General features: G+C 49.5%; 2 protein-coding genes across 2 annotated transcripts in view; both read right to left on the bottom strand.

Annotated features, from left to right (window-relative positions):
- PAXBP1 (PAX3 and PAX7 binding protein 1) overlaps positions 1-12,248 on the bottom strand; it is a 31,542-nt gene extending 19,294 nt beyond the window's left edge. The window contains exons 1-7 of the mRNA XM_087818481.1: positions 11,894-12,248; positions 10,392-10,520; positions 6,572-6,748; positions 5,011-5,232; positions 4,349-4,452; positions 3,178-3,395; positions 2,478-2,667 (exon numbers count right to left, since the gene is read on the bottom strand). Of these exons, the coding sequence (XP_087674607.1) occupies positions 2,478-2,667; positions 3,178-3,395; positions 4,349-4,452; positions 5,011-5,232; positions 6,572-6,748; positions 10,392-10,520; positions 11,894-12,233 (1,380 nt within the window). The 5' untranslated portion in view covers positions 12,234-12,248. The remainder of the gene's footprint in view (positions 1-2,477; positions 2,668-3,177; positions 3,396-4,348; positions 4,453-5,010; positions 5,233-6,571; positions 6,749-10,391; positions 10,521-11,893) is intronic.
- A 5,467-nt stretch (positions 12,249-17,715) lies between these two features.
- EPCIP (exosomal polycystin 1 interacting protein) lies at positions 17,716-18,518 on the bottom strand. Its single transcript, XM_016208220.2, has one exon. It carries the CDS (start codon positions 18,507-18,509, stop codon positions 17,865-17,867), a length of 645 nt encoding a protein of 214 aa, XP_016063706.2. The 5' UTR covers positions 18,510-18,518; the 3' UTR covers positions 17,716-17,864.
- Positions 18,519-25,542: the final 7,024 nt, after the last annotated feature.

Genomic DNA, 25,542 nt, shown 5'->3' with positions numbered 1-25,542 from the left:
ACCCCTCACTGTTCTAAACCATGCGGGACTGAAGACAGCTACACCTATGTACCTAAGGGACATTCCTTCAGTCTGGAGACTGTGAATGCATTGCACAGAATTTAATTTAGTTAAAAATTTGACAATGTAACTTTCCTGCTCAGGTAATTGTAATGGCTTTAACGAAACCCAGAGAAAATTCTACTGAGAATAAAAGCCCTCACACACATTTTCAGCTCTCACTCACGTTTCTCAACACTACTGATCTCAAGAGTATGCACCATGAACAATTTCTGTACCTCTCCAAACTCAAAACTGTTATTATTAACTGTTGTTATTCCAAGATCAAATATAAGATGAACATAAAAAAATAACTACAGGAAACCAAAACAATGGAAAGTTAAGATGATCTACAAATAATTAAAAATCTAAGTTCAAAACCACTTAAACTTTTATACCAAAAGAAAAAAAAGGTAATACTTCTCATTTTATTGTCTTAACCCAAAACCATGTCTTTACAGTATAACTAAAATGAATACTCAAATCTATCCGATTGTTCCTAAATATTATCCAGATGAGTTGATGACATTACTCACTCAGTAGGAGTCCTTTAAAATTGAATGTATATGAAAATGTCAAAGTGAAATAAAATACTCATGTTAATATAAGAGAGGAATTATCTACCCCTTTCTATTAAAATGCAGTCACTGTACAACACAGCAGGGTTAAGAGCTGCTCCAGAAGCAGTCCTCTCAGTGCCTCTGCACCACACAGCACAGCCTGAAGCCGATGCCCGGGACAGGTGATCGAGCAGGTAAAGCACACTACCAGTTACTTACAGCCGACTACGAAACGAACACAGACCTGAAACTACACGAACTACATGTCCTAGTAGAGTCTCTTTACCTCAAGAGCTGTAAATCTAGTTGATCATATCAGTGTCAACATTTTTTAAGGGTTTACTAGAGTTAAGTTCCAAAGCAAAGGCCAAATCCTTTCAGAGAACGCTCCCCAGGGACAAATCTCCCTCACAAGCATGGTTTAGGACAAAAATCCTTCTGCTAGGCACACAGGTTATTAAGCAGCTCCCCCATGCCTGCTGGAACGAAGGGCTCTGTTAGCAGGAAAAGACACGACCTACGGCTCTGACACATCACCCCTGCATAGAGGCAAACCTGGGTTTCTTTCCCACTTGTACTGTCACCCTGAGCCACTGTTCTGCCACAAGGGATGTATCACAGCTCAGTTGTCACTGCTTCTCCACAGATCAGGTGGTAAGTCCTACAAAGGGGACCGGTGAATGCTGCCTCAGCCTGGGCCTGACCATGGCCTGGCTAGAACCAGGAAGGCCCATCAGGAAGACAGTAGCATGCTCTCCTGCCAGGCTTTGGGTTTAGGGTATGGAAGTAATCAACAGAAAGTTAAAATACGCATCTAAACAAGCCAGATGCTTACAGATAGGTCCGTGCCAATCCACACAGCCAAGAAAAGGGAAACTGCGCCTTCTATCCTGCATCACTAAAGTTTAGAGACAGGACATCCAAAGCACCACCACCTTAACCCATTTTAAAGATAAGGCTGCAAACCCACAAATGCTTACAAGCCAATTCATCAAATAACACTCATCTTAAAGACAAAAATTCAACTAAGAAGTCATCTGAGAAAAAGAGGGGTTTCTCTATGCAGCTAATTATAATGTAAATCACGCTAAAAAGAATTTAACTTTACACTAAAAGTCTACCACACTAAAAAAGAGAAGCTGGAGGAAAGGAGACCTAAAGGAAGCCATGCCTAATGACAGGTTTCTGAAATGGATGAAGCACCGGCTTATTGAGATGAAACTACAAGCAGCAATGGTGAGCAACATTAGGGTAAAAAAAAAAAACTAATAAAACTTTGCAACTTTATGCATATTTGGAATTACTTGTACAAACAGTTTAAAGATAAGTTCAGACCTGATCCATAAAAAAGAAATCCCATCAGATGAGTCCCCTATATTCTGACAATCCAGGGCCAGCCAATCATCTACATTAGATTCAGGAAGGACTTGCCAGGGTTGTTAAGGGGGCTGTTATTGCCTGGACAGGGTGGTTCAGTGGTTGGTCACTGACCTAGGATCCAGGAGATTGAGGTTCAATTCCCAGCCAGGGCGCATGCCCAGGCTGCAGGCTCAGTCCCCAGTTGGGGGCGTGCAGGAGGCAGACGGTCAATGACCCTCTCATCGATGTTTCTCTCTCTCTCTCCCTTCCTCTCTCTGAAATCAATAAAGACATATTTCAAAAATAAATAAAAAATAAAGGGGCTGAGTTATCTTTCTCTGTTTTCAACAAGACAGCATATTGGCCCCCAGGATAAATGACACCAGAGCAGCACTTTTCATCACGTCTATAGCCGGATTCAGTGGACACTTCCTGAGCAATACAGAAATGACCTACACAGGCCGTCTAGACCTCCCTCACTTTGCCTTATTCAAAGAGATAATATTGTTGCATTCTTACCTTTTCACTGAAACACTCAAGCAAGTCTTGGACATACCCTCGCATTTCTTGCAAAAACTTATACCGTTCACCAATACCCCCAGAAGACCCTTCTAATCTCTCAATGGCCCTGGTGGAGTCCACACGGCTTTGCAGATGTTTCTCATGCTGCTGACGGTTTGTTTTGTGCACTTCTTTCATGGAGTCCAACCTAAGAGCACAAAAGGATACATATAACATGTTTACACCCCAAACCTCTGCTGCCGGGATGCTTGCAATATTATAATGCATTTAGTTCCACTATTAGAACACAAAAATACTTGGAGTGGCATCTTTCATATGTACTGCTTTTCTCTTAAAAAAAAAAAAAAGAAAAAAAAAGCAAGCAGCAGTTTACGGCCTTCGTGGTTATCAGGCGCGCTAACCAAATTGCACTGTTCTTTCCCCCCATATCTTGACTACACTTTTTCAGAGTCCAAGAGGTGCAAACTCAGAACTGTCTTCAACAAGATCATGGAGTGGCATGTTAAAACTTTCTGAGGCTTCCATAGGAGTCATCCACGGAGGTAGCAAAACAAAGAACGACGTCATCTTCCGTCTGACTGGAGGCCGGGCCAGTGAGTCTTCCTGCCGACTCTGTGTGCCTGCTACCCCCAGACTACATGGTGCCTGAGAGACACAAAGCTAGAGGACAGGTCTTTAAGAAGCTGATCTGCCCTACCTGTCTTTAAGCTGTTTCTTTACCAAATCAATAGTAACGGGAGTCATCTCATTACTGGGAGTTTTGAAAGGGGCTGTATTATCTGTTTTTTGAGCTTTGCCGTCAGAGGATCCATAGGCTGTGTAACTGTAAGGAATGCCGTAGGATGAGCCGTAAGGCAAAGCCGGGTAAGGGTTCTGGTAGTATATATTCACTTCCGTGGGCTGGCTGGCTTGAACCTGGAAAAGAAACGGGATGTATGTGAAAACTATTAGCTTAAACTATGAATAGTATCACACCTCAGGGTTAAAACAACATCTAAGAGCGAAAGTTATACCCACTTTCCAAATCGTGTGTACTTAAAATAACTAGAGTCCTTCAAAATCAAATAAAAGGGCTGGATGAATGTTCCAACTCTTACAGGATTCCTGGATTCCTTTCTAGTAACTTTCAGAAAAAGAGAATATCAAAGAAGAGTTGGAAGGGATATTAAAAGTAATCCAAGGCACCATGCTATCTATGGAAGACAACAGACTGCTTGCATGGCCACAATAAAGACAGGCGGAGGTGGGTGCCCGAGCCCCCCGCCCGGCCCAGGACTCCCTCTACATCCACGTCACAAAAGGGCTAAGTTTGTGCAGCTCTCCCAGCGCGCTATCCGCCAGAGACGCCGCCACCATCTAGGAAGGTGTTTCTCATCCACAGTGAGAGAGACTGATCTCTACAAAATTATTTCTAAAGAGTCAGAAAAAGTAAGCTATCCAGGAAAGATACTTTCTACCTACAGAGGTTCTTAGGCTGAGTGTGTTTTTAGAATCACCCGAGGGCTGACTAAATGGACGGCTGGACCTCCCCCTCAGAGCTTCTTTCTCGAGGCCCTGGGAGGCGGGACAGCATTTCCCACTATTCCCAGGCGGTACCTGATGCTGCCGGCTGAAGAACCACTCTGAGAAGCCCTGATCTGAGAAACTAGAAATTCTTCCATCATTTGACCATAAAGAACAAACTATAACAGTTTCTTCTAAAAGCTTCTTGGACACATACCTTTATGTAATTTTCTTAATTATGTGACTTGAGCAAATAACAAAGGTTCAACTTAATATGCAATATTTTTTAACTTTTACTTTAACAAAATAGGCAAAAAAAGTTTATTTACTTTTTCATTTTTGAAGTTTAATTCTTTAGTTCTCACCTGAGGGATATTAATTCCTTTTCTTATCTGCTCCTGTTCCCATCGGCTGAGCTCCTCATCTTGTTCCCCAGTGACTAAAGCATCATCATCACTCCCCTCAATACCTGTAGCCAGAAGCAGCAGAGAGAAGCAAGTAACATCAGCAGAGCAGGGAAGGAAGGGATGCTATCCTGACACTTCACAGAAATTAAGCAGAACTACTGGTATTGACTCAACCCCACTAAAAACATCTACTATGATCTCCACTCTCTCGTTTGACGCTCCTGACTTTGCTTGTTATACACAGTATCCCTGGAAGCAAAAGGCAGCATTGATGTCACAGTTAAAACCTTGGAGAGGTTTCCTAACCTGTGAGCTTGACATCAGCTCAACAAAGGGAAGAACAGAGCCCAGTGCCTCCTGAGAATGCTGAGGGCCGATGACACGCGTTTATGCGAGTCAAGTGCTTCATACTGTGCCAGCCACACAGGAAGTGCTCAATGAAACATCACACTGGAGTTTTCAAAAAGTTCCAGTGAGACTCTGTAGCCTAGCAAGGACAGCCCTCTAACATCACGCAAAGTCAAATAAATGTGGGCCCTCTATTTTCACTATCAAATCACACTGAATGGCAACAGGCCTTAAAAGCAATGCACAGGGACGGTCCCCTGCCCGCCTGGTACCTATCTCCTCGGCGATCTTCTGCCTCTGGGACTTCTCCTTCACAGAGAACACTATGCGGCGCTTCTCATCGTCGTCCTCGTCGTCGCTGGCGTCGTTCTCGTCCTCTCGCACAAGCCGGCCCTTTCCAGGCTCGCTGTCGTGCGGAGGGAAGTCTCCCAGCTCCCGGGCCATCTGGCGCTTCTTCCTCGCAGCGTGTATGAAAGCTGCATCCGGGATTTCTCCTGGAAACGGGCGGTAGGGTTATAGATGTACCAGGGTATGAAGTTTCTGATTTCTTCAAAATGTGCTGGGTGAGATAACCTGATTGAGAAGCCTTGTCGCAGCTACGATGTCCTAATGCCAACTGCTGGCGCCCCTTCCCAAACAGCGCCCGAACCCAATGACTTAGTTTAGTTTAAATGGAAACTCAGTCACCAAGGAAATGAAAACGAACACATAAGGGCAACATGGGAAGAGCATGTGTAGGGAGATCGGGGGGATCCACCAAAAGCAGATATATTTTAACTGTAATTTTTTCATCTTCAAGTAAAACAGAAGTAATTAAATTACTAAACTAGAAAAGAGATAAAAATTTAAAAGGTGCCCACACCTCACAAACCCCCAAAACACTATTAGATTCATAGTCTATTTCTCTAGCAAACAGTTCCATTCACCTGTAAGCACACTGACTATGTAATTCTGTACCTAATTTTTCATGCTAAAACATAAGTTTTTGTCCATGTTGTTGTTTTGCATAAATACAATGTTTAATGGCTCAACAACTTAACAGATAAAGCATAATCTACTACACAATTAAATTAACTGACCTTTTAACCTACAGTAAAAACTGTCTTGTCATTTGTCAGATTGTTATTTTAATAGCTATATAATATCCCTTCATGTAAATGTACCTTCATTACTAAGCCATTCCTCCCCGGCCACACATTTCCAAATTTTGCTCACTGCAAATAACACTGCAATGAAAACATCATCTCCTTGGGACAAATTTCTAGATCCGGAATTACAGGGTGAAGGACATTTGAAATCTCTGTCAAAGAGCTTAAGAACTGTAGCAATTAGAATGCTACTAGATCTATATATAAAACTTTTACAACTTTACCAAAGTAAGCATTTTTAAATTTTATAAATGTTAATGAGTTACCTTTGTATAATTTAAATTTGTCTACTAAGCACTTAATTACTCAAAAGCTGACTATAAACAGCAGAGAGATTTGCAAACTACTTCCTATAGAAACGTAAAAAATTAAGTGTGTGTGTATATGCAGAAAACTAATAGCAATTAGTTCTGCTTTCAGGAGCAGTTCTAAAGGAGTTTACATCTTTACGTGAAATACATAACAAACACTTCAACACCGTTTATCCATTCACTTGAAGACCCACATTTGCTTTGATAAAACCGTCTGTCTGACAAGGAACTTGTGGGCAGTTTCTAGTCCCCTCACTTTTTAGACTTGCGAAAGGAAACGCCTTGGCTTCAAACAAGGATACCACAAGAAACGCCACTTAGTTAGCTCCTTCCTTAAACTTTACAGGTGCCCACCCTCGCAAGCAAAGGCGCACCTGGACGGAGAACATTCAGAGACGACAGAGCATTGGAAAAGGCGCCGCCAGCCTTGGGCTTTTCTTCCTCCTTCTCGCTTTCCATGTCCATTTCATCTTCACCATGCTCACTGATAACTACACCGTCTTCTTGGCTGGAGTCCTTGACATGTCCTGTTTTGTCCAAAGGTGGTTCATCTACAGTTTTGAAAAAATTAAAATGATTTAAAAACATCCATAAATTGAGGGACTTTTCATTCGACTATGGGTTTAACTCATTAAAGCTTGAACTATTGCCCGGCTGGGTGTGGCTCAGCGGTTGAGCATCAACCTAGGATCCAGGCGATCAAGGCTCAATTCCCGGACAGGGCACATGCCTGGGTTTCGGGCTCGATCCCCAGTTGGGGGACGTGCAGGAGGCAGCCAACCAATGACTCTCTTTATCATTGATGTTTCTATCTCTCTCTCTCTCCTGTCCTCTCTCTGAAATCAATCAATATTTAAAAAAAAAAAATAGCCACTTCCTTCTGCTCTCAACCCACACTAAACCAATGGCCTTTAATAGACAAAACAGCACTGCAAAAGGTCAACCGGATCAGATGTCAGAGAATGATTTCTGCGGATTTTAAAGGATTCAATGTTTCATTAAGTTCACAGGTATTTGCTTGTGATTGAGAAAGCACTAGTCCAAAACCCAGTGGCAGCTGAATTTTTATTAATGGTCAGGTATTATGCTTCTGGACATCTTCATAAAAAGAGGTGCTAAACGACCTTTTTCCAGGCTCCTCTTGTGCCCTCAGTTTTGCTTTTAGTACGCCCTCAGGAAACACTCCCGCAGACATGCTCACTACCGTGAACTGATCATGCTCCCCCCTCTTCAGCCGCAAACACCGAGGCTTCTGGCCCCAATGGTCTCTCTAGCTATTGCCCTCTCTCATCTGCCAACCTTCCAAAAGCAGTGGGGACCTGCTGCCTTCTCCTTCACTTCCTCACCGACGTGCCCATGTTTTCCCATCCAACCAAGTTCACCTGCAAACACGTGGCTGTAGCAACAGCTACTTCATACAGTATCGCTGAGCAACGTGCAAAATATTCCTTCCCCAAACCAGCAGAGAGCTTAGTTGGTGGAGCAGGCTCTTGACAGATGCCCCCCTCCAGAAAAAAACATGGCAGCCCTGACAACAGTCCTTCCTCAGACCACACTTCCCTTGACCTTCCAGTACCATGTCACACAACTGACCATCATCAGACTGAAAACTTCCCAGTCTTTTCTCCACCAGCCTATATGATCCTTGTCTCTCTTCCGCAAACCCTCTTCTCTGCATGCACGCCGACTACAGGCAGAGATCTTTGGTCCTCACGAGTTTTTCTTTATGCTGTGCCCTCATCAATTCCATTTACTTTTGGTTTTGCCATCTCAATAAACACCAAACCTAAACCTACATCTCCAACTGCTCACTGGCAACTCCACTCCAATTCAGTTTAAAAGTGCACTCATTATTTTAGGACAATCACAAAAACAGGTTTTCCAAATTGGCACTGCCCTTGTTTTGAAGGTAACGCATCTCTGCCTATCTCAGGAGGCTGGGTGGGAAGGGTTCAGGCCTGTGAGCAGGTTAACGAAATGGCTCAAAGGCACCACCACATCAGGGAGGACAGCGACAACCTGCAACACAGCATCCCCTCTGGGGAGGGCACTAACCGAGTTACCTGGTGAGTTACGTGACAGTGGAAAGACAGGAGACGTCACAAACAACAGCTTCATAAAGTTCAACCTACTTAGATTTCTAAACCCAACAGTAAATGGTTCTTTCTCAGGTCTCACTTTTCCTGACCTTTTCTGTATTATTTCATTATACACAGTTGCTGGAAGAAATGAAGCCGTTTCCTAGACTCCCAAGTTAATCAGCCCCCCTAAAAATACTCCTCCTCCCACCTGCCATCTCTGTTCTGTATGTGATACATAATTATTGTGTCAGTCACCCTGGCACAGAAGCTCAAATTTGACTATTTGTTTTTTTTAATTTTATTTTTAGGAGAGGGGAGGACGACACATTGATGTGAGAAACAATCGGTTGCCTCCTATACATGCCCTGACTGGAGATCGAACCCACAACCTGGGTATGTGCCCTGACTGGTGATAGAACCCATCACCTTTTGGTGTACAGGACAACGCTCCAACCAACTGAGCCACCCAGCCAGGGCTTGACTATTTCTTTTAAATCCAAGAGCTAAAGCATGTCAATTCTTGGAGGGTTTCTCAATAAAGCTTTCTTCCCATTTCTTCTCTTACAACCACGGCAAACATTTTGAACTCATCCACGATTTCTCAGCGAGACAGGAAAAGCCATGTCTTGCTCAACTGAGATTTCTGATCCACTAGTAATGGATAAAAGCCAACTCTTGGTTTAAAGCGCTTCAGGCCTCCAATCTTTCCCGGTGCCAATCCATGCTGCATGCTAACACCCGGTTAGGGTTTCCAAGGCATTCATCATGTCCCCATCTTGGCAAGCCAGTGAACACAGCAACCCTAAACCCCTACAGACTCTCAATATCCTTCACAATCTGTCAACAATGTACCTCTCACCCAAACCTCTACTTCCCCTACAAATCATAGGCTCTGGCCTGTCAGGGAACCTGTTCTTCTCCAGGGCAGCCTTCGTTCCTCTCATCTTTGATGATACCCCCACACCTTCCCTCTTCTCTCTCGGAATTTAAATTATCAAAGACCCAGCTTCTGATTCCACTATGTATGAAGCATTCCTTCTTTTAAAAAAGTATAGTTACTCTTTAAACAATTCATTGGACAGTTTGCCAAGTAGTGGATCCAATTATACACTTAAGTGATGCTGTCTCCAAAATTAGATTGAAAATTTGAGATACAGCGATACACTTTTTCACATGAAGCCTGTAGCTGAGAAACTGGGAAATAATGTCATCTTTAATTCCATAAAATAAAGACTTCCCTAGGGCATTTACATTAAGAATAAACTCGGACCATAACATAGTATAATGGATCCACTTTCCTAAAGACAAATTAACTGCTTAAAACATTTTAACTCAGGTTGTGAAAAAACCATGCATGCAGGCTGGGTCCTCACACTGAGAAGTCGTCAGCCACATGCAGATAGGGCTGTGGAGTGGGAACCAACACTGAACTTAGGGCATTCTAAACATTCTCCAAGAATTAAACCAACTGTAGAAGTACCACAAAAAAACAACAACAGAAAGCCAGTCTCTGTAACACGCAAATACAGGAATTTGCACAGTGCTCCCTCAAAGAGGAACCAACCTGTGTCTCAGGCCAAGTGGGAAACCTTTCTCTGCTCAACAGCAGTCTGAACACTTGTAAGAAAATGGGCAGGATTTAGTCACTGCAGTAGGAAAATTCCAGGGGCTGTGACTTTCTCTTGTTAAAAAATGCATTTACATTGCAACTGTGTTAAAAATGACAGAACTGCCTGGCCGGGCATGGCTCAGCGGTTAAGCATCGACCTAGGATCCAGGTGACTGCAGTTCAATTCTGAGTCAGGACACATACCCAGGGTTCAGGCTCGATCCCCAGTCGGGGGTGTGCAGGAGGCAGCCGATCAATGACTCTTTCATCACTTATGTTTCCATCTCTCTCTCTCTCCCTTCCACTCTCTGAAATCAGTAAAGATATATATATTTTTTAAATTAAAAATTAAAAAAAGAACAGAACTGTATTGCCACTTGGTTTGGACCCACGACAATGAGAGTCAACAGAGCAAGTCCACAATATATGTAGCAAATCCATTCAATCACACCAGAAGCCTTTCGGTTGGACATTTTGAAAGATTCCTGTTAGTTTGGTACTTACTGTCGGCTGACGAGTTGAGTTCTGTTTTAATCTTCGATTTTTCAAGATCTTCTTTATATTCCTTCTTAAGTAATTTTACTATCTTTTTGCTATAACTTGATTTCTTCACTTTGAAAACTTCTTCAGTTTCTTAAAAAGAAATTAAACAAAGCCTGTAGCAACCATTTTCAGACGGCCTTCCTTTCTAACTTTTACATGGTCTTATGTGCTTTTCAAATTCTTTCAAACATACCCGTACACCCCCCTAGTCAGCTTCATAAACTAATCTGGGATCATGTGCAGCAGAGACTTTTTAAAAAGGCATAACACATGTAAACTGCACAAAATTTTTTGATGTCCTATTGTCTCCTGCAAGTCATCTATTTCAAGAGAGAAAAAAGTCACTGGGAAAGGACTTAGCAAATGACTCCGGTACCTGAAACAAAATACCCAACATCAAAAGGTGCTGCTCCACAGAGCTGTCAAGTGTGAGGGACTAAAACCCATCACCAAGCGACACACTGTTATTTCAAGACTCGCCTGAGAACAAAACACTTCTCGGAAATAATTTCTGGCGACGTCTCTGTCGCCTTTGACCTGAAGGTTTTCAAATCAAACACAAACACTACCAACAGCCCCTGCATCTTCAAAAACAAAAACCTGGCTCTTCTTCTCTTGCACAAATTAAAAAAACAACAGGACGGCCAGAGAGAAGTGCCTGCCTCACTGGAAACACGAAAGGACCTCACATGAAGATGCGGGTGAGGTTTCCCAAAGTCTTAATTCCTTATTTGATAACACGGACTCAAAAGGGTTATATACACGCACAAAAAACATTAAAGGCTCCAGGACGATCAGAGCCCTGAACGCGCTGCAGCCTGGCCTCTGCCCTCGGACTGGATAAACTGCCCGGAATGACCACCGCCCCGCCTCTCTCCGTCACCCGAAGGTCCAGGTACCCTAGTTTACTTTTACGGGGAAACTGAGGCTCGGAGATGGCAAGGGACGGGCGCAAGGTGGCTCCGACCCCGAGCCCGAAGCTCAGGCCCAGCGCTGCAGCTTTTACGAGCCCGACCTCGAGGTTAAGGGGGTGCGGACGGGGCTCGCGGGACGTGCCACGTGCGGGCGGGGGACGCGCGTAAGCTGTCGCCGGAACGAGGCAGCGCGGGGCGCCAGGTGTCCCCGGGAAACCACCCCGGCGGACCTGGGCCCCGGCCCCAGACCACGAGCAGAAAGCGCGCGGGCGGGACAGGAAGGAAGGCCGGGGCGGGGAGGCCGTGAGGCGGGGCGGGGGGCCCGTGGCGGGCCGGGAGCGGGCCCGGGGCGCGGGGGCCGTGCGGCGGGGCGGGAGCGGGGCCGGGGCGCGGGGTCCGTGCGGCGGGTCGGGGGGCCCGTGGCAGGAGCGGGGAGGCCGTGCGGCGGGGCGGGGCGCCCGTGGCGGGAGCGGGCCCGGGGCGCGGGGGCCGTGCGGCGGGGCGGGGGGCCCGTGGCGGGTCGGGGCCCGGGGCGCGGGCGGCGGTTACCTTCCTCCTCGTCCTGGAAGCTCAGCAGGCTGGCCCGCGGCACCTCTTTGTTCTCACGCGGCCTCTTGCGCGGCTTCAGCCCGTTGCCGGGCTCGGCGCCACCCGGGAAGCAGCCCCCGGCCTCGGGCGCGGGGCCCGGCGTCAGCGCGGCCGGCGGCGGCCCGGGGCCCAGCAGCGCCTCCCCCCCGGGGGCCCTGTCGCCGCCGCCGGCGCCCTGCTCCTCGCCAGAGCCCGGCGGCGGCGGCGGCGCGGGCGGCTCGGGCTCCTCGTCGCGCTCCCGCTCCTCCTCCTCCGAGTCGTTCCGCTTGCGCACGTTCACTCGCCGCGCCTTCCGGAACATCCCCGCGGCCCGCTCGGCGGCCTCGCCCCCGCTCTCGCCCCGCGGCCCCGGCAGCGCCGAGCTCGCGACGGACGGCGCACGCGCGCTCCCAGCCGGGCCGGGGTCTGCTCTCCTCGCGCGGCGGCGCACCACGGGCGCGCATGCGCGTGCGCTCGCGCTTAGTGCTCGGAGAGAACGCCGCGCCTCTCGCGAGAACGTCAGCGTCCCGCACTGCCCTCTGCCGGCCTGGAGGACTATGGCGGGTGCGGAACGCTGGACTCGGGCGCTGTTCGACGGGTCACAAAGAGGATCATAGAGAGCGGAGGACAGAGGAGGCTCCCGAGATGGTGCTGCTGCGCGGCCTCCGCACTCTCGCGGGACAATCCCGCGAGGAGACCTCCCGCCAAGGGCTCTAGGCACCAGGACGGAGGGGCGGGGCCGGGTGGGGGCGTGGTCAGGTGGGCGTGGCCGGGGCGGGGCGGGGCGGGGAAGGCGGGTGGGTGTTCTCCGAGCTGTGAAATGGGTACGAACTGGGCATCGTCACCGACCGCAGCGACCAGCGCGTTCAGAGCCGTCGGGTTCATTTGTGACGGGCGTCGCCTGGCCTGATCGCTGAGCCCCTCTGGCCGTTACAAGAAGGGAAGGCGTGTCGAGATCTCGAAAGGATGCCAGGCGCGCCCGCGGCTCTGAACCCGCCCGCCGCGGGGACGGACGGACGGAAAACCGACTGGGCCGCGATGACAAGGACACCATTCGGGCTTGCGTCACAGAGGTGACAGTGCCAGCTGGCGGGGCCGGAGCAGGACTGGACCCTGAGGTTGGACTCGCGGGCACTCCTGTTGTGTCACCAAACCTGGGTCCCTTTCCTTCGCGCGTGCGCGTCCCTGCGAGTTTATTTCCATGTGTCAAAACCCGAGAGGTAGCAAAGGGCATCCACACAGTGAAGCCCGCCCGCCCGGGGCAGCCACCCAGCTCGCTGCAATGCTGAGTGTCTCCTGGTCCTCCAGAGGTGCTCTGTGAGCATAAAAGCAAATATGTGTACATTTTTATACCTTTTTGACACAGTGTATAAAGAGTGCTTTTTTTTTTTTGTCTAATGTAAATGGGAGATCTGTTCATATCTGTACACAAAAAGCATTGTCTCTTCTTTTACCAGCTGCATAGTGGTCCACAGTGGGAATGTACCATAATGTATGTAACCTGTCCCATAAAAATTGATATTAAGGTTATCTCCAGTCCTGGTATAATTAATGCTGCCATGAAAGCGTAAAAAAATTGTCACATCTGTAGGGTGAACTAGAATCAGAATTGCTAGATGCAAATGTGTGCATTTGTAATTTCGCTAATTCTCAATTGCTCTTTCTAGAAGCTGCCAAATTTGTACTTCTACCAGCAAAGGTGAGAGTGCGCGTTTGCCTACGCCATCCTGTCAACAATTTCACTTCAGGTTTAAGTTCCAAGTGGAAGTGGATGATCCCAAGCCCACTAAGAATTTCTCTGTCGTCCGGCCGGTTGTGGCTCAGTGGTTGAGCATCAACCTAGGATCCAGGAGATCGAGGTTCGATTCCCGGTCAGAGCACAGGCCTGGGTTGCGGGCTCAGTCCCCAGTGGAGGGCATGCAGGAGGCAGCCGATCCATGACTCTCTCATCATTGATGTTTCTATCTCTCTCCCTCTTCCTTCCTCTCTCTGAAATCAATAAAGATATATTAAAAAAAAAAAAAAAGAAGAAGAACCTTTAAAAGAAAAGAATTTCTATGTCATACACATCTGCCCCTTTTCTCTAGTTTTCTTTGATCGGATTTGAGATCTGCCCACCAGGACTCACTTTGGGAAACTGGAAAGATGATCCAGGCCAAGAGAATCCTCTGTAACATTTTCTTCCAGTTAACAGGAAAAGCTAATAATACCTGGCTTCCACGCTATTCAAATTACTCTAAGTCCTTATGTTCTGGCTGCTCAGCATTGATTTAAGTTCTGATTCCACGGTCGTTTCATGGATGAAATTGAACTCCAGTTCCCATCACAAAAGACTCAAATTGTGCCTGGTCAGCCTCCAGACACCTGAGCCGAGAAACAGATTGGCAGTAACATGATTCCCGTAGAGGAAACAAAGAAAATAAGGGCCAGAGCGGAATATGTTAATATCGTGGTCTAAAACTTCAAAAAAAGATCTTCCACTGTATAAGAGTTGATTTAATGAGGATAGAGCAGGGAACATTTGCATTTGAAGGTGAGCTAAGACATTAAAAGGCAACAAATATATGTATAACATCGACAGTCTACATATTCAATAATTACAGGGCAGAGTTAAACACTTGCGAGCTATCTTGCTGCCCAACCAGGTCAAAGGTCTTTCTAGAGGTTATAGACCTTGGGGGAATTAAACTCCTGAAACTGAATAGCTGCTTTAATCGCCTGTCAGCAGTATATTATCAGACGTTAATTATTTTATAAAATTCTTCTGTGCTTTAAGCGTTAAAGAGGCGGATTTGTTTATTGAATATAGTTTGTCAACACCTTTTAATTAATATTGGAGTGTTTTTAGTCTCCTGCAAAGACGAAGATTGCTTACCTAGAAACGTTACATCAACCAATTTGTCTGAAGCAATGAGGAGTTGTTTTTTCAACAAATTTCGACTTTACATGGAATAATTGACCCATAAATTCAGACGAAAGAGGCCAGTCCGTTTTGTTGGCCGAGTCAGTGTTAGACTGTACTCTGGAACGCTGGTTACCTGTGGAAACTTTTCCCTAGTCAGCTGCCAAGTGAGAAGCGTAAGGACAGCCTGTCCATGTAGAGTAGCCAGATGTCCTTACTTGGGAGAAAAACAGTCCTTTATTCTGAGATTATCTTTCTCTTTCCATGTTGAGATACAAAAATCTCTTGCCTTCTGTGAAATAGTGATGAGGGTCTGTGTGTGTGTTTGTATTTTACACCCTTATTTGACAAACTAAACAGCAGTGAAAGCTATGAGTCTTCCCCAATTTTTTATTTTATCTAAAATTTTTATTTGGCAGGTGGCATCTGATAGTCTAGGAATCCCTAATCTAGAGTTTTCTTTTCTTTCTGAAACTGTAACCCAGTAATTCTATTCTAGATAAGAGCTGCGGGGCCACCTGAACCACATTTTCAGTCCAGTCCAGATATCTGGCAAACTCACGCTTGATTTCTCACACACTGACTTCCCTCTCTATTGATTTCAGTCCCATTGGCCCACAATTATTTCTTGTAAGAATCACTTAAATCATATGTGAAAGGGTTTTGAAACTGTTAAAAGCCACCTGGTGGAAGAGGCACATCAGGATGTTCAGAATCTCCATCATTTAATTTTATACTTTATTAGTAAAAATCCATTAAAACTCAATTTTTCACATTTTCAGTAACTAGCGACAGTTAATGTATTTATTATTAATATTTTCACTTATGTCCTTCTTGCCTTTCTTTGCTCTTTCCTTCTTTCTCTTTTTCCGTGACTTTAATCTCACCTCTCAAGTATAATGTCAGTAATGAGGCCATTACGTTTTTCTATTAAAATTCATACTTTGGTCTTAGTTGTGGCCTAATTTAAACACTGACATTATGGACTCATGCTAATTAACCCAGATCACCAAATCCCCCACCAATTAAGCAAATGTAGACATTTCAGGTTATTTCCGCTACACTACACTAAGATTAAGAGAAAAATATGGTGATTGTGATCTAAAGTCATCAACCCCAAGACACCCTCTTATTTCTTTCTCTCTCTCTTTTTAAAATATGTCTTTATTGATTTCAGAGAGAGGAAGGGAGAGGGAGAGAGAGAGAGAAACATCAGTGATGAGAGTCACTGATCAGCTGCCTCCTGTACGCCCCCTACTGGGGATCGAGCCCGCAACCCGGGCATGTGCCCTGACCGGGAATCGAACCGTGACCTCCTGGATCCTGAGCCATGGCCAGCTGGGCCATCCTCTTATTTCATAACAAAACTATTTCTTCTAATTATGGTGTCAGGAATGCAATAATGTTTCACTTCTTTGCACTCTGAGTGTAGACCTTTCCACCATAATCGCCATGGATTCTTTCTGTTCATTCCACTACAGTGGTAAGTTAGGCCTCAGCGAGGAAAAATGTTCTTTGTACAATGATGCGTCGATTTAATTTAAAAACGTTGCTTTAGCCCAGCCTGGCCAGTGTGGCTCAGCGGTTGAGTGTCAACTTTTGAACCAGGAAGTCACGGTTCGATTCCCGGTCAGGGCACATGCCCGGCTGCGGGCTGGATCCCCAGTCGGGGGCCTGCAGGAGGCAGCCGATCAGTGACGACTCTCTCATCATTGATGTTTCTCTCTCTCCCTCCCTCTCCCTTCCTCTCTCTGAAATCAATAAAAGCATATTTAAAAAAAACACAAAAACATGGCCTCGGCTCCTCGTATTTACACACATAAAACCATTTGTGCTGACCATGTCATACGGCCTGTCTTAACTTTCCAGCCTTAAGCTGGCAATGGCTGTGCCAACGTTCTTCTATCTGCTGGTCGTAGGGGCGTGCCACCCACAGGAATGCTGAGTGTGGGTGGATTCCCAGGCTTCCCCCTGTGGAGTGAAGCGTGGTTCTAACAGTGTGGATCTAAGTTCTGGTTCTGGAGGGAGGAGGAGGGGGATGGGAGAGGGAGAGGAGAAACGGGAGGTGGCAGCGGGGACAATGACAAGGCGGCAAAGGAAGAGAAGGGCAGATGAGGAAAACTTTCCCAGGGTCCAGGCAAAATGTGGAGGCGTGTGCAATTGGTTTTAGGTCCCCCAGTTTTCACTCCTGTTCCCCTCCTCAAAAGCCTGGTGCCCTCATTTGGCCCTAAGTTCCCACCCTCCACAGGCCTCCCCCACCCCGTCTACAGATGCCGTCACAGAACTCCCCTTTCTCAGTGCATCTTTTTAGCCAGGCATTTGGGGAACAGCAGCAGAAGAGAACCTCATTGTTTTGTGGAGCTCACAGCCCTGAAACCCCTGAAATGGGTCACCCTCAACTTGGGAGGAAGCTCCAGGCCCGTCACAAAATGCAGCAGAGAACAGTCAAGGCAGGATTTTGAAGGAAGATGCATTTCTCGGGGGTCCGCCCCTACCCGGAGGCCCACTAAGAGCCCCTGGGTGCTCTGCTCGCTCCATTTCCGGTCTAATGTGGCTCCACAACCCCCAGGAGTCGCGAGGACCTCCAGCTGGCCCTCAAGACATGTTTCTGGACTGAACCAAGTTTGTTGGGTTGTTTTTAAACTATGTTTTTATTGATTTCAGAGAGGAAGGGAAAGGGAGAGTAAAACATCAACTGGCTGCCTCCTGCCCTACCCCCCTGGGATCAGGCCCAAAACCCGGGCATGTGCCCTGGCCATGAATTGAACTGGCGACCTCTCGGTTGGTTCATTGGATGACACTCAGCCAAGGGAGCCACACCAGCCAGGGCCCAAGTTGGGTTTTGGTTTCCTTTTATTTTGTTTTTCCTAACAGCTCCCATGGTTGGGGGGGGGCAGGGAGGGCTGGTTACTTGCATGTGTGGCTCTGCTGTGAGTGGGCTCGGGGAGAAGGGAGGCTGTGGGTAGAGACACCCATGAACTTATTCCCAGATCCCTTCTTCACATTATCCACAGTGGGCCAGAGTTCCCAGTGGTCGGACACAGTAACATGTTAGTAAATGAATGTTACAATGTAGCTTTCGTTGCTTAGACTCGGGAAGGCTCTAATGTCAGGGAAGTAGGGAAAGTTACTGGTGATGTTGGCAACGTTTTGGATACTGTATGACTTCAGGGAGGACTCCCTGTTGAAAAGGGCCATGTCTAGGAATGAGACATAGGCACATGGATGCCAGCCCGGGGGTGACGTGGGCTTCAATCCAGGCTCCCCGTGGAGGACCAGGCTCTGCTCTGGTGCCGAGCGCTTGGCCTGGGTGCTGATGTGAAGCCTCTGCAGACCACAGATGGTCAGGTATTTGGTGGGCAGGGTGCTTGCGCCGCACAGGGAGAGCTTCAGCTCTGGGACCCGCGTGAAGTTCAGCAGGAGGCCCAGCGCAGAGGAGTCGGTGAACCAGATGGTGAGACGCCCACTGTAGCTGGTGGGCTCCGCGGCAGCGGGCAGGGCGGTGTCGCAGCTGCACAGGAGGCTGGCCAGGCTGTAGTCACAGTCCCGGATGTCCGTGGGGCAGCTGCAGTTCCGGATGGTGTTTTCCTTGGTGAAAATCAGGGTGCTGTTGTGCTGGCCTCGTGAGAGGCATTTGAGGGCTAAGATGCCCAGCGTGCTGATCAGAAGGAGACTGTGCCCGGGAGGTGGTGCCATTCCTGTCCCACGTGGGCCTCGAGGTTCCCTGAGTCCACCAGTTCATCTGAAACTCACCTGAAAGAAAACATGCAGCTTGGCTACCACTCCTTAGAAATGTGCTGCTCATGAGAAAGGAGCCCCGGAATAACCCGTGGGAAACACTTCTCCCTTGCAGCTCCAACAAAGGCAGGCAATGCCAGGGGCCCACCTGCAGGGATACTCTTTTCCGGGTGCCTCCCAGCAGGCAGCAGCCGCACCCTGAAGTCTGTTCATCTGAGGCATCAAACTCCTGTGATGTGTACTGACAACGAGACCCACGTGCCAATGCGGGAAGGGGAGGGGACACAGAGAGGAGACCTTGCCATCCTGTCTGTGGGTGGGGAATTGGTGATTTCAGCGTGCACGTCCCCCAAACACCCAGTCCCTGGTACTGAGTACCTTTCAGCCCCCTCAGCACCCACCTCCTCTGCTCACTCCTCTGATTTCCCAGAATTCCACAGACAAAGCTGTCCCTTGTTGGATTCAGTCACCCGAGGGCTACCTGTCAAGCAACATAGCGTGAATGCCAGTTAGTTAATGGCAAACTTTAATTTCTAACTAGACAAATCTGCCCCCAGCCCATTAATCTGTGTATAGGTCCGTTCGTACATTTCCTGGCCTCCTGGACAAGTGTCAGAGTCGATTCTGTGTTGATAGTCGATGAAAAGGCCAGCCCCACACCAGCTCATCACAATGACCTCTAGTCACCCACTCCTTTCCTGGAGCCAATCTTATGAATCAATTTTATCAAAGCATTTACCGTAGAGCCCCAGGACTGAGAGATACATACGCACTGCTGAGTGATCAGAGACCGCAGGAGTGCATGCGTGCTTCATTTATTATTATTATTTTTGTTAATCCTCACTGAGGGTGTTTTCTTCCACTGATTTTTAGAGAGAGTGGAAAGGAGGGAGGCAGGGGGAGAGAGAAACATTAATGTGAGAGAGATGCATCGATTGGTTGCCTCCCGCGCACACCCGGACCAGGGATTGAACCTGCAACCCAGGTGCATGCCATTGACCAGTAATCAAACCTGCAGCCCTTCTGTGTGCTGGTTGACGCTCTAACCACTGAGCAACACCAGCCAGGGCACACGCATAGTTTAAAGAGCAGCACTGATGTCCAACCCGGGGGGAAATGCCCAGCACTGTGATTGGAATTAGATACATATTATGAAACCAGATTCCAGTTTTGCAAAAATAATGGAATTTCCCCTGAATTAGCTGATGACTGAAGAGAGAGAGCCAATAATACAATTCAGTTCACCTGTATTTACAGAGCCCCAGGGGTATAGTGAGAAACATGGATGAAACCTCTGACCAGGAGAGTCCAGAACTAGGGACTGGGTCCCTGCAGGGAGGGCTGGGGAGGGACAAACACATGTCCACAGAGGCTGGTGACAGGAGGAAAGAGGTCAGGCAGACATGTAACACGGAGGGTGCAGGATGAGGCCAGGAGGTGGCGAGGCAATGAGAAGCCCAAGGGGGCAAAGCTAAAAAATGCCAGCTCAGGTGGGCAGAGAGGATGGAGTTCAGGGGATTATAAATAAGCTCAGCCAAGGAAATTAGCACAGAAGGTGAGACACTGGTTCTCACGGCAATCATAAGGCCATTCATTCAGTCATTCGAGAGATGCTCGCTGCGAGTTTACTGGGCGGCTGGCGATGGCTGGCCCTGGGGTTCAGCCCAGAGTAACATGGTGACCTGATGGAGCTGATGTTCCAATGGCCTTGATTCTGCGTCCAGAGCCCAGGGCAGGCCAGGCCCACAGGTGAGCACCAGGGACTGCGACAGAGGGCGGGGAGGGGGCAAAGGCAGGGGCCAGTGGGGCTCAGCTCGGGCCATGTGCCAAGGCCAAGCAGAGCCACAAAGACACACAAAGCCTGAACTGCGCCCAGCCAGGCGTGGCTCAGCGGTTGAGCATCAACCTAGGATCCAGGAGGTCAGGGGTTTGATTCCCGGTCAGGGCACATGCCCGGGTTGCAGGCTCGATTCCCAGCCAGGGGCGTGCAGGAGGCAGCTGATCAATGACTCTCTCATCATTGATGTTTCTCTTTCTCTCTCTCCCTCAGCTTCCTCTCTCTGAAATCAATAAAAAATAATAAAAATTTAAAAAGACCTGAACTGTGCCCTCCAAGGGCTTATATGAAAAAGAGGAAGGTAAACTGAGGAAGGCTCCGCTGACTGTAGTAGGTACGGAGACAGGAGCCTCGCAGGGAGAGAGAGAAGGTCCACTTGCAGGGCTGAATAAGGCATTTCTTGGTGTTCTGCGTGTATCTTGAAGTTGGCACAAGGTTTTATCAAAGGTTTACTCGTCGGTCGCTCCATAACAAAAAAAGGCTTTGAGAAATGCGGGGCCGGATTTCTCTGAACAAGAGGCTAACAGCGTTGAACAGTGTTCGGTGTGGGGGTGACTACCCCACTTAGTAAGCAACACGGGCATTTATTTGTTACAAGATAATTTTAGAGGATCCACTGCCCCAGATTCCACTGGAGGTTTCTAGGACTCCACGTCCCAGTAACCCTGCCACCCGGGCTGGGAGCCTGCTCTCAGTACCATCGGCCTTGAGGGGCAGGGAGGGGAAGGATCTGTCTGCCCGCCCGGTGCTGGGCGTCCCGACGCACCCATGGGTGGGGGGAGGGGGAAGTGGACACTGGCTTCCCGGGGGGGTGGGGCTGAAGTCCCCAAAGGGATTTGTGAGCAAATTCCCAGCAGTCAAGGCCCTGTTTTCTGGACGTCGGGGAGCCCAAGGCCAGAACCGGAGGCCAGTGGCAGGAAGCCTCGCGAAGGGGTACAGGCAGGACACACGCCCCGGTAACCGCTTTACGGGCGCCCTTCAGCGTGGCCATGACTTTGTTCTGCGGGTTTGCTGAGCTTGGCTGGTGGACACCCGGCTCTCTCCATGTTCATTCACCTGTGGGCAGATTCCGCAGGGGCACAGATACCTTACGATGCCCCTGCCCCTGGCTGTGCCCCTGCCCTGGGTGTGGGGAGGGGCGCAGGCGGGTCTCGGCACACAAAAGCCGGCACCCCGAGAAACGCCCGTCAGGGTGAGTCAGGAGCCCTCCCCTGCCCTCCCGACGGCCACAGGCTGCCAGTCTCTCTCTCAGTCCCCTTTTGGAGATTTCAAATTCGGGCCACCCTAGGTCAGCTACACAGGCCACCTTCCGACCAGGGCACAACCGGGTGAGGCGACCAATCCACGTGTCTCTCACGTCAATGCCCATGAGACATTCCACTCTCTCTAAAAAGAAAGAAAGAAAAAGTATCCTTGGGGGAGGCTTAACAACAACAAAGAGGACCAACTGGAAAGCAGACGTTCCATGTTTCGTAAGCACTGAGCTCACCCGGGTGTTGGTTTCACCCGCTGACTTGCTTACCGGATGCTGGGCCCTTGCTGCGGGGCCGCTGAGTGAGCCGGGCGTCTGGCGGGACAGAGCCTGGGCCTTGTTGTTGACCATGGTTTCCCGGTCCCCGGCACACGCCTGCCCACAGCGGCACCCCGTAAATGTTTACATGATCCCAGTGCACCCCCCCGTCAGCTCAGTCAGGGAGGCGCAGTCCTGGGCCTTTCCCTCCTGTGGCTGTTCCCTCCGGGGCTGTGGAGTCTACCATGTCAGACAAGCAAGCAAAGGTCATCTCCTTCAGCAGGATCTTCAGGCTGCGGCCCGGCCCCCACAGAGCACGCGCGGTGAGATTTCGTGCGTGGGCGAGAGGGTGGGCCCTGGAGTCAGTGCCCTGTGCCTTGCCTGAGAGTCTCCTTGAAAGCCACCGAGTGACGTCTGGCAGAAGTCCCGTGAGGCCGCCTCAGCCTCCCGGACCTGACCAGCGAGCCTGGTCCAGGCCTGCGGTTGACTCGGAAGGTCCCTGTGAACCTGATGGGTCACACGCGGAACACGCTCGCCCGCAATGGGGACTGCGAGCCCCAAGGGAGAGCCCCGATCGCTGCCCTTCCTCACTGCACCCACCTCCCAGGGCAGAGCCGGTGTGCAGGGGCCTCAGGCGCGTGTGAGCATCGGGAGCCGCCGCCCGATGCCCTCGGTTGCGGGATGTGACAGCCCTGCCGCAGGCTCGCCCGCAACCTAAGGCTCGGTCCCCTAAAACCAACTCGGAGGGGGCTGTGCTCGTCACCGGGCCAGTGTCGTGTGAGAGGGAGGGTGCCAGGGAAAGCGAGTTGTCCCTGTGCCAGGACATGAGACACCGAAAAGGCCGGCGGGCCTTTAACATTTTAACCACCTGCTCCCAGAACAGTGAAGGGATTCAGGTCTTCACTTACGGCCGAACCTTATCCCGGTCCCGCCGGGTACCCCGAGTATCTCCTCAAGGTGGGGGCCTGCGGGTTTCCCTTTCATCTGTGCTCAGCCGCTCCAATGACTGCATTTTAGAAAAGCGAGAACTCGTCTCCTTTAGTGGTTCCAGTCACAAATATCGGGACCAGACGTAACTGAAACCCCGGGGCTCTCTTGAAAGGTCCTTACGCTCTCCTGGGAACGACAGCTAAGGCGCGCGAGGTGCCGGCAGGGGTCCTGGAACCCCAAAGATATCAGATAAAATCTCAGGGAGCCTGAGTAAAGCGTGGGCCTCGGTTGATGGCGACAGTGTCCAGTGCCGGTTCCTTAGCCGCGGCGAACGGGGCCCACGCGTGTGCGGTGCTGACAACGGCAGACGGGGGCCCTGCGCTGTCTTCGCAGTTTCTCCGTCTCCGTAGAACTGCTCTGAAATAAGGACTTTGTCTAAAAGAATTCCTCCTGATCCCCGGATGCCTCCCTGGAAACTGTTCCTGAGGTGCCGGCACAGCCAGCGGGTAATCTGGGCACCACAGTCTGGGCGAACCGAGTCCCCACGAAACGCCGCCCAGGCCCCGCTCCGGCGACCGCGTGGGACCTCCCGCCGCAGGGGAGATTCCCGCTCCCCAGTCCAGGGACTCGGAGGCCCGGCGCTTCAGAGCCGCAAACGGGAGACGCGTGACACTGGGAAAAGCGGGTCGGGGATGTTGTGAGAGCCAGTCCCGGGGGTCGTCCGCTGTGTGCACGTCGCCTCCCTCCCGCAGCCTGTGGGCCCCGCGTCCCGCTGTGCTTCCTATTTTTCACCTTCTAAGGAACCACCTTCATCTCTTAACCCGCCTTCAGGAGCCGCCCCTTCCAGGAACTTCAGGAGCCGGGGCGCGGCTGACGGTCCTGCCAGCTTCAGACCTGGTTCCACGGGCGGCTGAGCCCAGGGCCGGTGGGTCCAGCCCCAGGGATCCGACGGGCCGAGCACCCACCGAGGGCAGGACGGGAGGGTTTGCGGTCACTGGTTCGTCACCTCTCGCAGGGGCTGTCGAGCGCGAGGTGCGCTCGCTCGTAGTTCAGCGAGCGATTCCCGTTGGCCGGCCTCCGACAGCCTCGGTCCCACGCCCCTCGCCTGCGTTAGCAGAAGCCGCACTCAACCAGGGCTGTCCGTATTTGAAATCTAATTTACAAACATTTCATTTTGCAAAGTGTGTGTGTGACAGAACTCGCCCCGTTCCTTTCGCTTCCTGTCTACCTGCCAGGCGGTCTCCACACGCAGGTCAAAGGCCGCAGGGCCAGCACCAGCGCGAGGTGTGGGCCGTCCTCGGGGTAGGAACAGGCCCCTGGGGCAGGACCCAGCGCCGGCCCTTCCGCCACGGCTCCCTGGAGTGCATCCGGCTGTCACATCTGAGCTGTTTGCTCCTGGCTCTGTGCCCTTGAGCAAGTTACCTCACCTCTCTGTGTCTCCGTTTTCTGATAGGAAAACGGGGTCACCGTGTCTGCCTTTAGGATCGCCGCACAGATCAAGTGACGCAAAACACGCGAGGTGCTTAGAGCAGAAGACGCGCACGACGCCCTGCTGAACGTTGGTTTTCACGGACGCGCTCGGCCCGCCTCGCCTCACGGCGCCTCGCTTCCCCGAGCTCACAGACGCTGCGCTGCTCACAAATCGAAGCGACTCCACCGGCAAAAAGATGCGGAAAAGCACTTTGGGAAAACCAAACCAGCTGTTGAAAGTGCTCATCTCCATATAAAGACTTTATTAAAATCGCTATTTTCAGGAAACGCCTAATTTCTGCCAAATACATTTTAAAAATATTTTTTCTTTCAAACATATTGCATTATTCGGTCTGAAAACAAAAGTATAAAACTTCCCAAAGACCACTCTTTTTATTAAAAAAAAATTCAAACAAATGAGGTCTGATATTTTGGGTAGTTTCTAAGGGCAGGTTTTTAAAAATCAACATTATGCACAATTCTTTTGAAACATTTCCTTTCCTCAATATACGCCGACGCCCTTCTTGCTAAGACACCGTTGGAAGACACGGTTATTAGACAAAGAACCACGCAGGACTGTGTAGGGACTGCTGATTTTTACCCAAACATCACCTTGCCTTTTACTAAAGTATTTATCATGCTTTTCCCACTTTTGAGTAAAAGGACCAGTTTTTTATAGCGTTAACTGATTCAGGTGTTAATCATTATCTACACTTAGCTTCTTTGTAACCCTCACCTGAGGATATTTTCTTTCCATTGATTTTTTAGAGAGAGTGGAGGGGAAGAGAGAGAGAAACGTCCCACCAATTGGCTCGAGCCTGCACCCGAGGTAGAGGCCCTGACGGGAAATCACACCGGACCCTCTGGTCCCCTGGCTGACGCTCTAACCACTGATCCAAACCGGCCGGGGCTAAGCTTAGTTTCTCTTTATCTGCCTATGTTTTCTATGATTTGTGTATCAACAGGCAGTAAATATAAAACTATCCGATAAAAACAGAGCAAAGAAACAATATCAGCGGTTGAGAGTTCCTAGTTTTGTTTGTGGGCACAGGAAGGGAAAGAGGTATGGCCCACGTCTTTTTTTTTTTTTAATATATCTTTATTGATTTCAGAGAGAGGAAGGGAGGGGGGGAGAGAGAGAAACATCAATGATGAGAGTCATTGATCGGCTGCAACCCGCAACCCGGGCATGTGCCCTGACCGGGAATCGAACCCTGATCGCCTGGATCCTAGGTCAATGCTCA

This window comes from Miniopterus natalensis, chromosome 6 (genome assembly GCF_054644295.1).
Source record: "Miniopterus natalensis isolate mMinNat1 chromosome 6, mMinNat1.hap1, whole genome shotgun sequence".
Lineage (NCBI taxonomy): Eukaryota > Metazoa > Chordata > Mammalia > Chiroptera > Miniopteridae > Miniopterus > Miniopterus natalensis.
The sequence above is the reverse complement of the archived record's forward strand: the minus strand, read 5'-3'. Positions and strand labels throughout refer to the sequence as shown.

Coding starts and splice junctions, on each gene's coding strand:
- EPCIP (XM_016208220.2), bottom strand. CDS start 18,509: ATGGCACCACCTCCCGGGCACAGTCTCCTTCTGATCAGCACGCTGGGC.